Raw genomic sequence first — 18,984 nt, 5'->3', positions numbered from 1 at the left:
GTTTTAGATCTGGTCCAGTTTAGGTTCAAGATTGATCCTTAAAAATGCAGTTTTCTAAAACAGGGAATGTGATTCCCATATGGGAGAGAATTTTTTGAAATTTCACCCTACCTACCTGCAGGGTTTGGCTATCCATATGATTGATCTCTCATCCCTTCATGGTGTGCCTCTAGGGCTAATCCATAGGAAATTTTTGAAATTTCCTCCAAGGAACATACAGTAACATGTAGTGGACCACCTATCCACGGGAGAGCTTGCATAATCTGCATCGTTGTATGCCTCTAGGGCTAATCTAGTATTTCTTTTAAACAAGATTCTTTTGCCAGGATTAGCCTTTAGATAATCTAGTATCCTATAGACCACCTGTAGGTGAACCTCTTTCGGGTTGTGCATAAATTGGCTAACCACGCTCACGGCATATGCTATGTTTGGCCTTGTGTGGGCAAGATATATAAGTTTTCCTACTGATCTTTGGTACATTTCCCTATTCACGGCTGAATCTTCGTTTGCTTCTCCCAATTTGTGATTTGGCTCAATCGGTGTGGAGGATGGTTTGCATGCTAACTTTTCTGTCTTTCTTAAAAGATCTGTTACATATTTCTGTTGTGAGATAAAGATGCCTTCTCTGGAATGAGCTACTTCAATCCCTAGAAAATCTTCAATCTCCCAAGTTATTTTATTTCGAATTCTCTGACTAGGCATCTTCTCAAGGCTTCCTTCACCTTTTCATCATTTCCTATCACAATTATGTCATCGACATATACCAGAATAGCCGTGACTCCCCCTGCATCCGAATGCTTTATAAAGAGTATATGATCTCCCTGACTTTGTTTATATCCGATGGCAAGCATAACTTTAGTAAATCTTCCAAACCATGCCCTAGGTGATTGCTTGAGACCATATAGTGCTTTCTTCAACCTGCAAACTTTATTTCTTTTTAGATTTCCTTTGAAGCCCGGGGGAATATCCATGTATATCTCCTCCTCTAAATTACTGTGAAGAAAAGCATTCTTTACATCAAATTGCTCCAAGTACCAATCGAAGTTAGCTACTAGTGACAACAAAATTCTTACCGTATTCATCTTAGTCGCTGGAGCGAATGTCTCCTGATAGTCAACACCATAGGTTTGTGTATATTCCTTTGCCACGAGTCTTGCCTTGTATCTTTCTAGAGAGCCATCTGACTTGTACTTTACTGTGAAAACCCGTTTGCAGCCCCTGGGTTTCTTTCCTGGTGATAGGTCAACAATTTCCCATGTTTGATTCTTATCTAGAGCCTGCATCTCCTCTCATAGCATCTTTCCATTTCTCATCAGATAATGCCTCAGATAAAGTATTAGGAATATGAATGGTGTTTAGACTAACTAGGAAACTCCTCTGTGATGGTGAGAATTTTTTAAAGGACACAAAATTTGCTAAGGGATATAAGGGATGTTTAGTGCATTCTCTTATGCCTTTTCTAAGGGCAATAGGAAGATCTTGGTCAGATGCTAATTCAAAAGAAATTTCTAGAACTATATTTACCTCATTCTCAGGATTAGGAGTTGAATCTTGAACCTGCACAAGATTAGGATCCTGGCCTCTTCTTCTTGAATATACCTGCAATCTCATAGAGTCACAAAGTTCATCATTCTCTGTCATGGGTCTGGTATGAATGGGTGAAGAAGTTGGTTTGGTTTGAGATGGTTCGATAGGTGCAGATACGGATTGAACTGGTATAGATGCTGAGTTTGGGTGTTGAGAAACTGTAGGTAGACCAAGCGGGAAGAAATCTCTTGTCCTTATCTTTAATGAATGACAAGGACTCCCCCTGAAGATAAGGTTGAGTGAAATATGGTGTTTTTTCTTCAAAAGTGACATCAATAGAGAGAATTTTTTGGTAGGTGGGTGGTAACACTTGTAACCCTTTTGGGTGGACGAGTAAACCCACAAAAATACACTTGGCGACTCTTGGATCTAACTTCCCTCTATTATGGCTATGGACATGGACAAAAGCAGTGCATCCAAAGATTCTTGGGGTGAGATTATTTGTTGTACGTAGATCGGGATAAAATTGAGAAAGTGTTTCCGTTAGTGTTTTAAATCCCAGCACCCTCGAAGGTAATCGATTTATAATGTATGTGGCTGTAAGCACAACTTCCCCCCAATAGGTTTTTGGAACATGCTGGTGGAAAAGTAGGGCTTGGGTTGTAGCTAGTAGATGACCATTCTTCCTTTCTGCTACTCCGTTTTGTTGTAGAGTATTAATGTAGGAGGATTCATGGATAATCCCTTCCTTTTGAAAATGTGGGGATAAAGTTTGGTTGAAATAATCCCGTGCATTATCCGATCTAAATCTTTTGATTCTGACCCCAAACTGATTTTGAATCATATTATGGAAATTTGGGAGTACACTACTTACATCTGATTTAGATTTAAGAAGAAAGATCCAAGAGACCCTAGTGCAATCATCAATGAAAGAGATGAACCATCGTGAGCCAGACACATTTGCAACTGTGGAGGGTCCCAATATATTACTATGGATAAAAAAGAATGGGACTGAACTTGTCTTGTTACTGATTGGAAAGGGCACACACTTGTGTTTTGCAAATTCACACACATCACAACGAAAATATTCAACACTCAATCCTTTAAACAAGGAGGGAAACATATTTTTCAGAATTCCAAAAGATGGATGTCCTAATCTAAAGTGGTGAAGCCAAATGGTGTCTTTGTTGGATGATGAAAGGAATGACAGAGATAACTTATCCTGGACAATATTTGATTTGCATGCTTCTTCAAGATAGTAGAGACCATTCTTCTCCTTAGCAAGTCCAATCCTCTTCCCCAAATCTTGGTCATGAAATATACAGTAAGAAGGATAGAAAAGCACATTACAGTTCATGTCATGGGTGAGTTTTTGGAAGGATACCAGGTTAGTGGACAATTTAGGAACATGAAGGACATTTTTTAGTGTAAGTGATGGATTAATATGGATATCCCCAAGGCCAGCTACTGTAGTAAGGGAACCGTTTGCAATGGCTATTTTTTGATTGCTTGGGTAGGGGGTATAAATGCTAAAATGTAGTGAGGAGTGAGTCATGTGATCTGTGGCTCCCGAGTCAATAAGCCATAAATCCCTAATAGGTTCATCTGAGACATTTAGTCCGTGAGGAATAGAAAACTTACTTGAGATTGCAAGAGAGCCTACACCACTAGGTTTCTCCAACGATCCCAAAAGCCCCCTTAACTTTTCGATCTCCTCATTGAACTCGGTCTTGTCTGGAGGCTTTTCTTGGCTCGACTGATTCGTGGTGAAGTTAGCTTGATTTTGACTCTTCTGTTGTCCTCCTCAGTAGCCCCATTCCCTGTTCGATGGTTTACCATTCAGCTTACAACACTTCTATTTGGTGTGCCTTGGTTTCTTGCAATAGGTACACCAAAGAGACTCCTTGTTGTCCTGTGTAGAGGACAAGTCTGTCTTCATTCCTTTTAGTATTTCGGGTGTTCCATCCTTGTAGCCATGGCTGAACCTTCTAGTACTTGGGGTTCAAGCATAACCTCCCTACGGCTTTCTTCAACACGAATCAGAGAAATAGTCTCATTTAGAGATGATACCTCTTCTTTGCTGAGAATCTGGACCCTAACTTGATCAAATTCTGCGTTGAGTCCTGCAAGAAAGTCATAAATGCGATCTTTTTCGATAAAACTCTTTAGGATTGCTGCATCTGCTGCACATTGATGTTGAGGAGGACAATTGGTAAAGGGTGTGTAGTTGATGGTCTCTACGTTTTGGAAGATGCAACTATCTGAAGGCAAATAATCCTACTAGTCTAATGAGTTGGTCTCTTAGTTCTTGTAATAAAGACCAAATAATGTTATGGCATTGTCGACTTTGTCATTTGTCTCTTTCTCTCTTTAAAGGTGTTGTTTCTAGAGTGGCTTATGTTTGTTTTTGTGTCACCCCTTTAGTGTCCAACATGTCATTCAAGCAAGCATTCTAGAAGAACAAATAAAAGAGCAAGTTTTCCTTTCTACATTCTCCACTCTAATGTTTGGGGTCCTATTATCTATTATTGATAAAGGAGGTTATAAATATTTTATAAGTTTTATTGATGATAACTTGTGCTATACATGGATTTGTTTATTCTATTTGCAAGATGAAGTTCCAAAAGTAATAGAAGATTTTCAGAGAATGGTGTTTACACAATTTCATGAGAATACTTTTGAGAAGATGTGAATTAGTTTTTTCCTCAAAATGGGACCATTCACTAGCTCGTCCAAGGAAAAATTGACTTCTCCTTAAGGTTGCTTGAATGCTTGTGTTCCACATGCATGTTCTGAAGATGTTTTGGGTGGATGTTGTGCTTATCTTTGCATACTTGATCAATTGGATGCCATCTTGCATTCTCTAGTTCAGCACCCCACATTAGCTCCTCTTCCCCCAGTCCCCTTTGTATTTAATTCCTGTTTGGACCTTTGGATGTAGTTGTTTTGTTCATGATTTGACTCCATCTTGTGGTAAGCTTGATTGTCAATCTATTCCATGTATCTTGGATATCCTACTACCCAAAAGAGTATAAGTGCTATGGTTTATCCTCTTAGAGAGTCTATATATCCATGGATGTGCCTTTTCTAAAATGGAGAATTGTTCAAACAGGTTGATTTTTTGACTGAGGACCAAGAGCGAGTTTCAAGTGGTAGCATGGGAGGCAAGGTTTGAAAGTTGGCAGATCGGAGACCGATAATTGGGAGTGGGTAGTGATGAAGTTTGTTCAAGAAAACCCTGGGAAGAATTTGCTTGATAGAGAAAAGACGGGGAGTTAAAGGTTGGATTGAGCTCAAATAGTAAGGCAATCAAAGATTGGGACATGTTGCTATGTTGCTATGTTCTTATTCAATGGTGGTGGTTGATAGACAAGAGAAAAGGAAAGATGACTAGAATTGGGTTATTATTAGGTTTGAAATTGCTGGAAAGTAAAAGGGCTGTTTAAAAATAGAAAAGATCATAGGTGAAATTGGAGTAAGAAGTCCTTATTTTTTGAAGTAATAGGGGTTAGAAGCGGTGGGTGTAGTTAAGAGAATTATGTTGCCCCAAGCATTTTTAACTTTGGAACTTGTCTTGATTGCCCTCAAGGTCGCCAGTAAGGGTAAGTCAGCCTCCTTCAATCAAACTGTTGCAACTTGAGAGAATGATGCTAGCATAGGATCAAGATGTAGTACTGTTGATGAGAGGAGCGGATACAAGGCCAGTAGCTGGGTTTGCCTTAGCTGTTTTGGAGAAAGACTTTGGTGAAAGCGGTCTTCCCTTTACATTTGGGGACAAATCTCATTGCTTAGGTATTGGATGTGATGAGAGGACTTGCTTCGATTGTGCATTTTTGTCTCCCTTGGTGATGTAGAGGGGGGTGCTGATGCAGAGAAGGTAGATAAAGTTGATAGTTAGGGGAACGTTGCTAATTTATCTAAAGGAATCTTGACTAAAAAGAATGAGGATTGCTTTTCAGGGAGAGGTAATGATCCCTTTGTTATTGAATTGTTTTTTTTTCATTGATTTATTGAATTGGTAATTGGAAAGTTAGGTATAGTCTTGGGTCAAAGGAGGTTAGAAAGCAACAACGATGAAGTTGTTGAAGATTTAGCGGCATTGAAGAAATCCAGAGTTTCAAGTAGTTTCCATATTGTCCATGTCAACAAGGTCTTCTTGCAATGAAAAGATGAAATTATTAGGGCAGGCCCTAGTAACAGATTTACAAGGTTGTACAAGAGAAAGGGGACAAAACTCAAAGCTTCGAATCAAAGGGTCTTTATTGGGGAAGGTCAAGACAACCAAGACGTGAATAGGATAATTATTTCTTCAACATTTCAAGATGAGGGAGAAGTTGAGAAAAATAGAGCTACTAAGGAAAAGGAAGGGGGGGGGGCAGAGAGCTGTAAGGGGGGAGAGGCAATGAATTTGCTTTAAAAGTGGTGGATGTAGAGCAAGGGAAGTACAAATCCAAATATAACTATGGAGGTTATCAAGATGTTGGTGTGATGGAGGCAGAACAAGGGCAGGAAGTGGTTTGTGATAGGGATGTTTAATTGGGGTGCTAAGGTGTAGGGTCGAGGGGGTCTGATGCAGGCGAGAGTTTCTTGCCCAAATTTGTTCATTATAGAGTTTTAAGGATAGTTATTTAGGAGGTGGCGTGAGTTTCATAGATGTATCTTTTGTTATTTTCTTTGTTTAGTTTTTGGGGAAGTTGGAAGTGCTACCTTATCACTTCTTGTGGTTGTTATTAGCTGCTTTTTTCTTTTAATAAAATTTTCTTTTACTATCAAAGAAATCGATGTCTTTTCTAAAGTCTCAGTCCTACTTTCTTGCCCCTCCTTGGGGGGGGGGGGGAATAATAACCTTGAGGGGAGGTGTTGTTGGGTAAAGTGTTTTTTCTCTCTTTTGTATTCTGTTTGTAACTAAGGGCATCAATGTCATTTTACTTCATATTGATACCCTAATCTAATATATGAAAGGAAAGCCCTCAGACTAGAGAGCGTCTCCCTTGGACAAGTGGCATCTAATTGTCTCAAGAAAGAACATCTCAAAAGTAGTTACTCCCACTTTTTTTTTTTTTTTGATAAATTACTCACACTTTCAAACCGAAGCTTCCTTCTTTAGGTACCTCCACTCTCAAAAAGGTTAGCGGTAGTTACCTCCAGTAAAAAGAAAAGAAAAAAAAAACAAATTCTCATCTTAGATAACATAGTATCCATAAAGTGGGTTATTATTTAGAAATAAAACTTGATTTAATCTCTTAAGTTAAATAACAAATTTACATATAACAAAAAAATATCAAATAAAATAATAATCTAAATTTACAACATAAAAAATGGGTGTCAAACAAAATTTATCAGAATAGATGAATAAAAAAAATATCAGAATACTAGCCCCATACTTACTAGTACAGGTGGGCATTCTCTAGTATATAAATCAAAGCAGAGCATCTGCCACTTTGACTTTTGGATTCATTCTTCTCCTTTCTCCTCTCTACTGAGTCTTACTAGAGTTGCTATATATACCTGTATGCAGAACAGAACAGAGAAGAAGAGATAGGAAGAGGAAACTGTTGCAGAGGGCTCTTTAACCACATGAGTTCACCTTTAATATTACTCATAGCACAATACTCAGCCTCAGCACTAGATTTACCTACAACATTTTTCTTCTTACTTTTCCATGTAACCAGGTTTCCACCAAGGAAAGTACAATATCTCATAATAGATTGTTAAATAAGTGAGATTACAATTATGTCCCCGCTTAGGTATCAAAAAAAAAAATCATGTCCCTGCTTATGGTAAAATGAGGACAAGAGTTTCCTTAATAAACATAGTAAAAAGATAAAACTACCTTGCCTCCTAAAGAAATCTATAAATAAAACATAAACACTCCTTAGGGGTTGTTTACTCTTTCACTTGTGGTGATGTTCACCCTAATATAACAAGTAATAGAGCTGCTGCCCACTCAATTCTTTTGCCTCCAATATTCTGTTTTCTATCTTTCTTCCTCTCTCTCTTTTCCTCAGGATCTGCCTTAGGAAACATGGTATTGGAGCAGTTTCCTTGATTGGATCGAACCTTCTTGCAGCTTCTCTCTCTTTTTCTTCCTTGGATCGATTGGATACAGAAAAAAAGGGATTTTTTTCTTGTGCTGGTCAAAGGTAGGATTCTTCTCTTTTTTTTTTCTCCTTGGGAATTGATACCAAGGGGTTTCTGTTGATGTGGGCGTAGTTGAGGGCTTGTGAGGTGGTTTTCTTTGTGGTGTTTCTGGGTATCCTCAATCGTGAGTGTGAACCTACAGAATCCTTGTGATCCTCAAGTGTTTGAGGACTTGTGTCTTGGGTTTGATGTGTATCAGGCTGGGAAAAGTCTGGGTGATCTTTGTTGAAGTTGTATGACTCAGTCATTTAAAAGGCGAGCCTCAGGCACGCGTAGGTGCACAGGTGAGGCGCATTTTAGGGTATGTGCCTCGTCTAGGTCCTAGGCGCAGCCCTTTCAAAAGGCACACGCCTGGTGCGCCTAATGCACCTTGCGCCTCAGCCCAAGCATGCACCTTTTGAAAATTTCACTTGTTTGCATTTTTTGAACCTAGCGGCTGGGCCGAGGGCTCCGAGAACCCTCTATTTGTTAATGTTGTTCATTCATTCATCCTAATAAAATATCTTCTTAAAAAGCAATTAAAATTATAAAATCATTATTTTTGTGAGAGAACTAAGAATTTAAGACCCTAACATAAACTTGTTTGGGCTAGAATTAGGAATGTAATATGTTTTACATCACACTAGCTACTTGAAGTAATGCAATTGAGGAAAAAAAAAGAGATTGTGGGTTTTACATGCTTGAAAATATTTTATATGTTTGATTTTATTTTTTAAAATTTCCTTTGGATACGCTTTACATGTTATGTTTATGTATTTTAATTTTAGATAATAGGTTTTTTAAGACATTTATTTTAAAATTTAAGTATATATTTTTATTAATATTATGTTAATATTTTTTGATTTTTTGCATTTTTTGAAAAATTTGGCTTTTTTTTTTTGTTTTTAAGCATTTTTTTTTGTATTTTTGCGCCTTGCTTCAAAACGGCGTGCGCCTTGCGCTTTTAAAACACTGTGACTTTTGTTGAAGTTACAGGAAGGCTTGGATATTGGAAAGACCTTTGTTGGTTCAGGTGTAAAAGTATTGCCAGTGAAGAGGAGGCGTCTCAACTAATGTAACAGACCTATTACTTTTTGTGCCATAGTTGACCTATGTTTTGTGCGTGTTATTTTGGCCTTGGAAATTGCGACAACTGTTGGTATGACTGTTTAGACACTAGCTTTGATTGTTGGGAGTGTATTGGAACTGTTTTTTCTTGTGAGGGAGTTGGGTAGCTAGTGAAGATTCAGCCTCTTCATCTGTTACTAGGACTTAGTTGACAGGCAATAATGATGTAGATAATCTGTTTGCTCCTATTCCTATTACATTGTTAGATAGCTTAAACTATCTTGAATGGGATAAGAATGTAATGTTATTTGTTGGTGAAAGGGGAAAAACAAGTTACCTAACTGGAAGTATATCAGAACCTAAGGTGGAGGGTTCTTCTTATGATAAGGGGAAAGACAAATCAGTATGTTTGAGTGGGTTTTACAAGGAAATATAATTAAAGTGGATTTTTCAGAGGTGTCTTGTAGGTGTTTAGGGTTGCTTGGGAGAATGACCTGGCTGGGATATGTAATTGTCTAAAATTTCCCTTGTCTTTACTAATAATGTTTAAACTTATCAAAAAAATAGTTTAAAATTTTCCAACTTTTAGATACCTCCAGAGATCTTTCCCTGTCAGAGATATTCCATTTAATAGCAAATAAAAGAATGCAAAATTCCTGTTCTAAATGTATTCTTCAAACATGTATAATTTAATATACCTAAAGTGCCCCTAGAAATTGGACCTACATATGTGAGCATAAGGGCGAATCAACATGTAAGTGTTGGTGAATTAAATGAATGGTCATGATCAACTTTTAGATCTTTGCAACTATTAGGCAATCCATTTTAGTATTTGGATTTTAACATACCAATGTACAACCAAATCAATAATGTGCTTGATTTCTCGGTATTCTTGTGAGTGTGGCTTTGAATAAACTAGTAGAAAGCCTTATGTGCTGATTTCGACCAAGCTTCTTGTGAAAGGAAGAGGAGAAAGTTGGGGGTTTCAGCAATAGACAGAGGAAAGGGAAGAAAAGGAGAAGGTCGACTAGGATAGTGATGCATTACTCTAGCCGCCAACCCCTCATTCTATTTATAATTAACTTAAATATGTGATATTACAAAGATGCCCCTAGTAGGGTGGCAACTCAACTAAGTACTTACAATTCTTTTAAAAATAAAAGACTAATGGACCCAAGGCCCAACTTCTTAATTTAAAAGAAAACAAACTAAACATAAATCAACCCACTCAACACTCCCCCTCAAGTTGGGAATAGATGTCACACATTCCCAACTTGCATAGGTCATGTTCCAGCTTATTCTTTGCAACACCTTTTGTGAGAACATCAGCAAACTGTAGATCAGAAGAAATGTATGGAAGACAAACTTCTCCCGAAGTTACCCTTTCTCTGATAAAATGTCTATCTACTTCAATGTGCTTAGTACGGTCATGCTGGACTGGATTATGGGCAATATTGATTGCTGCCTGGTTATCACAGTATAGCATCATAGGTTCTTCTGCCTGTACACCAATTTCTTTTAATAGAGAACGGACCCAGAGAAGTTCTGAAACTCCATGTGCCATGGCCTTATATTCCGCTTCTGCACTTGATCTTGCCACAACTGTTTGTTTTTTACTCTTCCATGAGACTAGGTTACCCCCAACTAGGGTGCACACTCCTGAAGTTGATCTTCTGTCATCAAGGCATCCTGCCCAATCCGCATCTGTATAGGTCTCTAGCTTAAGTTGTCCATGATCAGTAAACAATATGCCTCTGCCTGGATGTCCTTTCAAATATGCAAGGATCCTGTCAACTGCCTTCCAGTGCTGATCTCGTGGAGCATGCATGTATTGACTTACTACACTTACTGTATAGGAGATGTCCGGTCTTGTCATACACAAGTATAGTAGCCGACCCACAAGTCTTTGGTATCTTCCAAGGTCCTTCACTGGTTCACCTTCTGATGCACTGATTTTATGGTTCTGATCATTGGGGGTGCTAGCTGCCTTTGTTTCAAGCTCCCCTGTCTCTTGGAGAAGGTCCAAGATATACTTCCTTTGAGAGATAAAAATTCCATGTTTCGATCTTGCAACTTCAATGCCTAAGAAGTATCTTAGTTCTCCAAGATCCTTAATCTCAAATTCCTTATGTAGGTTCCTCTTCAGACTATCAATCTCACTCAAATCATTCCCAGTTACAACAATGTTATCCACATAAACAATTAGGATTGACACCAAAGATCCCTTGCGCTTCACAAACAAGGTGTGATCAGATTGAGTTTGAGTGTAGCAAAAAACAATTAGTGGCTTTTTGAATCTATCAAACCATGCTCTGGGACATTGTCAAGCCATGTAGTGACTTCTTCAGCTTGCATACCTTTCCCTTTTCAGCATTATCATAAAAACCAACTGGAAGATCCATATACACCTCTTCTTGCAGATCCCCATTTAGGAAAGCATTCTTTACATCCAGTTGAAACAAGGGCCAAGAGTATGAGGCAGCAAGAGAAAGGAGTATCCGAACAGAGGTCATCTTTGCAACTGGCGCAAATGTCTCTAGATAATCAATGCCATAGGTCTGTGTGTACCCTTTTGCAACAAGTCTTGCCTTGTACCTCTCTATAATTCCATCTGCCTTATACTTTACTGTGTAAACCCATCTGCATCCAACTATCTCCTTGCCTTCTGGTAGGTCCACAATCTCCCATGTCTGATTCTTAATCAAAGCCTCCATCTCTTCCTGCATAGTTGTCTTCCACTCAGGTTTGGAGAGAGCCTCACTAACACCCTTGGGTATAGACACTGAATCAAGAGAAGAGAGAAAAGCACGGTAGGAAGGAGAAAGTCCACTGTAGGATAAGTACTGTGAGATATAATGAGTAATGCACTTTATCTTTCCTTTTCTAAGAGCAATAAGGAGATCAAGGTTATTTGTAACAGTGTCATTAGGATCAATGGGAATTGAAATAGTGGGATCAAGAGGAATACCTGAATCCATATCAGCCGAATCTGGAGTCTCCAAGGGATCGACAGGAAGTGGTGTGAGTTCTGCTGTAGTGGAATCAACCGCCTCATGAAGTCTCTGCCATGAGTAATGTTGTGAAATGGAACGCAAAGGAGGTGGCAAGGTGGGTGACATCGGGTGGTGGTCAAGCATAAGAGTAGACACAGGAACTGGAACTGGGAGAGGGATAGACTATTGACTTCCTCAAAACACTCCCCCTGAGAAGGATCCTTTGAGAAGTAAGTAGATTCAAAAAAGGTAACATCCATAGTAACATACCGGTTCCCAGAGAGTGGATCATAGCAGTAGTACCCTTTCTTGTTCTCTGCATATCCAAGGAAAACACATTTCTTTGCCTTGGGATCAAGCTTCGAACGGTAAGGGCGAAGAATATGTGCAAAGCAGACACATCGAAACGCCCTTAGAGGAATATGAAACATTTCCCCCTAAGGAAAAGGAAGACTGAATGGGGTCCTGAATCCGAGTACACGAGAGGGCCTGCCGTGAGAACTGCATCACCCCAAAAACGAATCGGAACCGTGGTTGTGATCATCATGCTTCTTGCCGTCTCAACGATGTGTCTGTTCTTCCTCTGTGCAACACCATTCTGTTGTGGACTATAGGAGCAACTGCTCTGATAGACAACACCATACTCCAACAGATATGAGGCAAGATGTCTCTCAAAATATTCCCTAGCATTGTCAGATCTGAACATCTTTATTCTTGTCCCAAACTGTGTTAGTATCATCTGGTGGAATTGCCTTACCAAGGATGGTACTTCATCGCGTGATTTCATCAGGTAAATCCAAGAATATCGAGAGAAATCATCCACAAACAGGAGAAAATGGCGATAGCCACCCATAGAGGGAACATGATAAGGGCCCCACACATCCGAATGAATAACATCAAAGGGAGAAGAACATCTTTTATTACTTGGTTTAAAAGAGTGTCTACAATGCTTTCCGAGTTCACAACCCTCACACTTCAAACTTGACAGACTCACAAACTCAAACAATTTTGGAAACAAACAACTCAAAGAAGAAAAGGATAAATGACCCAGACGATTGTGCCAAAGCATAATCTGACCCACAGATTTTGACTCACTATCTCTGCAAACGTGATGGCTTTGGTGAAGAGGGAGAGCATCCAGGAGGTAGATTCCATTCACTTCATGACCACTCCCAATCGTCCTCTTTGAATCCAGATCCTGCAAAATACAGCGTCTAGGAGAAAAAATCACTGAGCAATTCAGATTCTTAGTCAAACTACTAACAGATAACAAATTAGTGCTCAATCTAGGAACATGGAGGACAGAGGGTAAGCAAATAGAATCGTTAATCTTGACAGATCCCTTCCCAGCAATAGGAACATGGGATCCATCTGTTGTGGAGACCCTATCTCTACCAAAACAGAGCTGATAAGAGGAGAAAATAGTGGAGCAATGGGTCATATGCTCTGAGGCTCCAGAGTCTATAATCCAAGGAGATCTCTCCTTACCTGAAGCAGAAACATAGTTTGCAGTGACATGTGAACTACCTGTGTGGGCAAAGGAGGTAGAGTGAGCTCCATCTGTGCTACCTGTACCCTGTTGTCCGCTTACAGCTGAACTTGAACTAGCTGTATCCCTATGATTTAGAAGTAACCCAAACCTCTCAAGCTCGGTCCTTACTGCAGCAGCTGCAACAGACTCGAAAGCAGCTGTAGTAGGGGGGCCGAAGTATCACCGGTAACTGCCATGTGTGCATTTCCTTTCTTATTCTTCAATCTGGTCGGCACAAGATGTGGGTGAAGCTTCCAACAAGTGTCTCTTGTATGCTTAGGCTTCTTACAGTGGTCACAAACCAAGTCCCTTTTGTCTTCGTTTTTGTTTTCATTGCCATTCTGTTTAGATTTCACAGCACTTACCATAGCAGACTGATCAGAACTGAGATTTTTCATCATTACATCCCTCCTGCACTCCTCTCCTAACACAAAGGCATATGCTTGGGAGAGAGTGACACTGTCCCTAGAAAGAAGATGCTGTCGTGCAATGTCATACTCAGGGTTAAGGCCAGCAAGGAATTCGAACACCCTATACTTCTCTAAATGTCTTTGATAGGTAGCTGCATCCTTGGTGGTTTCCCAAGCAAAGGTCTCTAGATGGTCGATCTCCTGCCACAGGTCTTAAGAACTGAAAAATAGGCTGTAACAGATCTATCTCCTTGCCTTGTGGCAAAAATTTGATTTCTCGGTTGATAAGCCCTAGCAACATTCTCCCTTTGTGAATAGGTTTCTACAACCCCATCCCATATCTCCTTAGCAGTGTTTGCCCATAAAATGTTTTTACTTATATGTGGCAACATAGAATTACACAACCATGTCATTACCATATAATTTTCCTGCACCCACCGGGAGTTTCCAGTTTCGGGTTTCACCTCTTCACCACCCAATTTTCCACGAGCCCCAATGGCCATCTTTGCAGATTGGGACCATTACAAGTAATTTGTACCATCCAACCTAAATGTAGTAATGGTCCCAGCTCTGAAGGGGTCTTCAACACCTCCTCCCACTGGTCCCATTTCATTCCTGGGCTTATATTCAACTCTGTGTCCCTCCATGTGTCTCAAAAGAGGTACGAAAACAACCAAAAAATGCAGCAAGAACATCCAACCTAACTGTAGTAATGGTTCCAGCTCCGAAGGGGTCTCCAGCACCTCCTCCCATTGGTTCCATTTCATTCCCGGACTTATATTCAACTCTGTGTCCCTCCATGTGTCTCAAAAGAGGTACAGAAAACAACCAAAAAATGCAGCAAGAACAAACATAATACCTTCTGGAACCAACGACACTCCTTTGGTGTCCTGGACTTTCTTCCCATGAAAGATTCCTTTTCGGTGGGATGGGAGAAGAGAGAGAAGAAGCAACCACCCTCTCTAGAAGCCTCCAAACCACATGGAACTTGAATCGCCCCTTACAAAAAACTCAGAGGAACCCTAAAAAATTAGGGCGCCACTACCTAGGTCAAAATTGAAGAGTCCAACAAAATCAAGACTCTTCCCCTTTCTCCAGTTTTTCCTAATTCTGATGAGAAACCCTAGACCAGCTACAGAACATACAGATCCATCAAGAAAATCCAAAAATTGGGCTTACCTGAGAGCTTCGATCAGCCTCTTAAATCTCCATGTAGTCGGCCGATCTAGGGCTGCAGGAGTGAATCTCTTCAAGAACCTTCAACCTGCTCTGATACCAAGTAGAAAGCCTTATGTGCTGATTTCGGCCAAGCTTCTTGTGAAAGGAAGAGGAGAAAGTTGGGGGTTTCAGCAATAGACAGAGGAAAGGGAAGAAAAGGAGAAGAAGGTCGACTAGGATAGTGATGCATTACCCTAGCCGCCAACCTGTCATTCTATTTATAATTAACTTACATATGGGATATTACAAAGATGCCCCTAGTAGGGCGGCAACTCAACTAAGTACTTACAATTCTTTTAAAAATAAAAGACTAATGGGCCCAAGGCCCAATAACTTCTTAATTTAAAAGAAAACAAACTAAACGTAAATCGGCCCAACATAAATCAGCCCACTCAACAAAACTGATCAACAAAATAGACAAGTAGTATTTATTAATGACCAATACAGATAGAAGGCCTATGATATTAGTTCTAGAACTCTTATTTTTTGGAGGGGGTGAGAGAGATGTCTACATGTGCTAAGGGTATTTATGTGACATTAAAAATAGATGAAATGACATCAAGTGGGTTAGGGTCATTTCTGTCATTTAAGAGTTACTTCGTATTGGAACCTGAAGGAAATGTGACAATGGAATTATATGATATTACCTATAAAAATTATATATGATATTACTTATCAAAAACAATGGAATTATATGATATTGTCACATTAAAGATAGATGTGATGACATCAAGTGGGTAAAGGGTCATTTTTGTCATTTAAAAATTACATATGAAACCGGAAGATAACTTAGGCTCAGTCTGGAAAGAGTACAAATACATACAAAATACAAGGTTTTGCACACTGCATATTTGTATTTGTACTCCTTCCAAATTGAGCCTCAAGGGAAGTATATTATTTGTTACCTGATGACAAGGAGTTCCTTGGAGGTTTCTAAAAGTTGGGGGAAGTTTTAGACATTGTTAATAAATTCAGGAGGTTTTAGATGATTTCCTTTTCTAGAATGATGTTAGACTGCTTCATAGTTATTCTATGCTTGATGAGTGTTCTGAACAACTGCATCTTGAGTTCGTATAATCTTGTTAAAAACTGTCATCCTGGTGGTTACCAATCCCACTTTCAGCATACAATCAGTCAGGGCCAGATCAAGCATGAAATAAATGGTCTTTATTAGATCTTGGTTGCCCGTTCAATGATTGTTATTTCTAGTTTTAACTCAAATATATGCTATAAAGATGGATTTTTGATGAAAAAGTAGCATTCCCCTTTTACATATAATCCTCATTCTGATGATTTAGTACCATATTCTTGTTCTTGTTAATATGGTATCTTCTATATTGCTTTTGTCCATTTCTTACCTCATCTTTCTGCTCCCTTTCAAAGGTATGTTGCAGTTGGGAATGAACCATTTTTAGAAACATACAATGGCAGTTTCCTGACGACCACCTTTCCTGCACTTCAAAACATTCAATCAGCCCTCATAAAAGCTGGTCTGAGCAGTCAGGTGAAGGTTACCATCCCTCTCAATGCTGATGTATATCAGAGCACAACAGATGCCCCCTCAGGTGGGGACTTTCGGAGTGATATCCACGACCTGATGATCACCATTGTCAAGTTCTTGAGCGATAATGGAGGGTCTTTCACGGTCAACATCTACCCCTTCTTGGGCCTCTATACAGACCCCAACTTCCCTGTTGACTATGCCTTCTTTGACAGTACAACAGCCCGTGTCACTGACAACGGTAATGCCTACTATAACATGTTTGATGCAAACCTTGACACCCTTGTGTGGGCCCTTCAGAAGAATGGATATGGTAATTTACCCATCATTGTTGGGGAAATAGGCTGGCCTACTGATGGAGATAAGAATGCAAATATGGACTATGCCCAGAGGTTCAACCAGGGGTTCATGAACCACATTTCTACTGGGAAAGGGACTCCAATGAGGCCAGGGCTTATTGACGCCTATCTGTTCAGCTTGATTGATGAGGATGCCAAGAGCATAGCCCCTGGTAATTTTGAACGACACTGGGGAATATTTTACTATGATGGGGTGCCCAAGTACATGCTTAATCTTGGGACAACGAATTCAGGAACTTTGGTCCCTGCTAAGAATGTCCACTATCTGGAAAAGAAGTGGTGTGTTATGTCGCCAAAGGCAAACCTTGATGACTCACAAGTGGCGCCGAGTGTGAGTTATGCATGCTCACTAGCTGACTGCACAAGCCTTGGTTATGGTACTTCATGTGGAAATTTGGATGCACGTGGGAATATTTCATATGCATTTAACAATTATTACCAGATAAATAATCAGCTTGATAGTGCCTGTCAGTTCCCTGATCATCTTTCAATAATAACAAAGACGGACCCATCAATTGGAAGTTGCAGGTTTGGGATCATGATCCAACCTTATATTGGAGGTAGCGAGCAGAGAACTGGATGTCTCAGAAAGAAGGTTCATTTGGTTTTATTCATGTTTCTCATTTTGTTGACAGTACTGTGAAAAGTTTGAGCTTCTGTTTTATGAGATATCTTCTTTAAGTCTTCTTGTCATTGAGATTGGGAATGGATGGATGGGGCCTGGGGGTAGGAAATATAAATACAAGGTTGTTTAATGAGAGATATTTCCTTTTTCAGCTTCTGATTTATGGAGATTATCCAGTCAATTACTCAATTTGTTTTTTGGCTTGGTAACTATTGTGTCTCTTTTATTAAACCATTGCAAGAAATGCTATAATAGTGTCATATAAGCGCCATAGCTCACCTCCTGAAAGGGGCATCAAAATGAACTAGGCTATGTTTGGTTTGAAGGAAAAAGTAGGGAAAGGTAGGGAAACCTTTACAAATCTTGTGTCTGTTTTGCTACCTTTCCTTTTCGCTGTGTTTGGTTTGAAGGAAAAAGTAGGTTTCCTTACCTTTCCCTTCCTTTCCCTACTTTTTCCTTCAAACCAAACATAGCCTCAAGTCAAACATAACCTATTTTAAACCAAACATAGCCTAAGGAGCTTTTTGGTAACGTCTGAAGTCGCTGAATTGAACAATTTGCTTTGTTTTTTAGTGAACAATTAAATAAAATATTTAAATGTCTAGTAATCTATCCAGTTTCACCTTCAGTCATTAAGCCCACTACCCACCCCCTTAAACACTTATATTTATTAAAAGGCAAAGAAACAAGTTCACTTCAGCTATTATCAACTGCTTTGTTTTTTTTAGCGAAAAAAAAGGTTGTGGTTGGTTTGACAGAAAACAAGAGAAAAAACATAAAAGTTGTGGGGGAAATTCAGAAGGAATTTCAGAGATTTTGTTGAGGACCTTCCCTCAATTTTCACTCTTATTTTCACATAGCTAGCCTAAATGATGTATGCAAGGTTTTAAGTACCGATGTGTATTGGATAGCCTATACAATCAATATTTCTACACTATGGACACAGCAAAGCATGAAAATCACCTTCTGTATTGATGCATTCTGATATTTTTTGATATGATTTCAAATCAAATCTTGTAAATCCCTCCACATCTCATAATCCCTCATTCTCTCTGCTTCCAAAACTTCCCCTCTTTGATTGGCATGGTGAAGACAAAAACTTCCATTTATTCCAAGTATGTTTGCACACATGGCATACAAGTTATCCTAAAAGTGGTCCTGTTTAGTTTGACTTAAAGCCAAATGGACCAAAATGCCCATTGTGACTTTACTTCTAAATTCTAATATATGAATCTTAACTGAGAAATCTACCTCCTTTCTCTATCATACCTCTCCACAATAAACAATATTAACCTTGTTAGTCACTTGTAATTCAATATAGCCCTCCATTGAATTTTTGTGTAGTACACCAAACTTCGTGCTATGTTTCACTGATTAATGTCCTAAAATGGCAGAAAATCAAATGAATCAATAGTTGGAAGAAGAACCCTAACCAGATCACAGCTGCAAATAACTCTAGATTGAGAGATCTGAGATAGATGGGGGAAAGTACTTTGTGCAATGGTATTTTTGATTAAAAAAAGTTAGTCTGCCAGTCAGAATGTTTAGCAAAGAAGGGTGAATGACTAATGTGTCTTGTATCTATGAAATTGGTTTGTGGCTCAAAAAGGCCCTTTGGATTTCTTTTTCTTT

General features: G+C 39.2%; 1 protein-coding gene across 4 annotated transcripts in view; it reads left to right on the top strand.

The window, feature by feature from the left end:
- LOC148853094 (glucan endo-1,3-beta-glucosidase 6-like) overlaps positions 1-17,561 on the top strand; it is a 48,633-nt gene extending 31,072 nt beyond the window's left edge. For all 4 annotated transcript variants that reach the window (XM_088946647.1, XM_088946649.1, XM_088946648.1 and 1 more), the window contains one exon: positions 16,251-17,561. In XM_088946647.1, coding sequence (XP_088802773.1) covers positions 16,251-17,370 — 1,120 coding nt within the window. In that variant the 3' untranslated portion in view covers positions 17,371-17,561. The remainder of the gene's footprint in view (positions 1-16,250) is intronic.
- The last annotated feature ends 1,423 nt before the right edge of the window (positions 17,562-18,984 follow it).

Source organism: Nelumbo lutea, chromosome 5 (genome assembly GCF_056320005.1).
Source record: "Nelumbo lutea isolate HS-2025 chromosome 5, American lotus-T2T, whole genome shotgun sequence".
Lineage (NCBI taxonomy): Eukaryota > Viridiplantae > Streptophyta > Magnoliopsida > Proteales > Nelumbonaceae > Nelumbo > Nelumbo lutea.
This window is presented reverse-complemented; position numbering and strand designations above follow the sequence as displayed.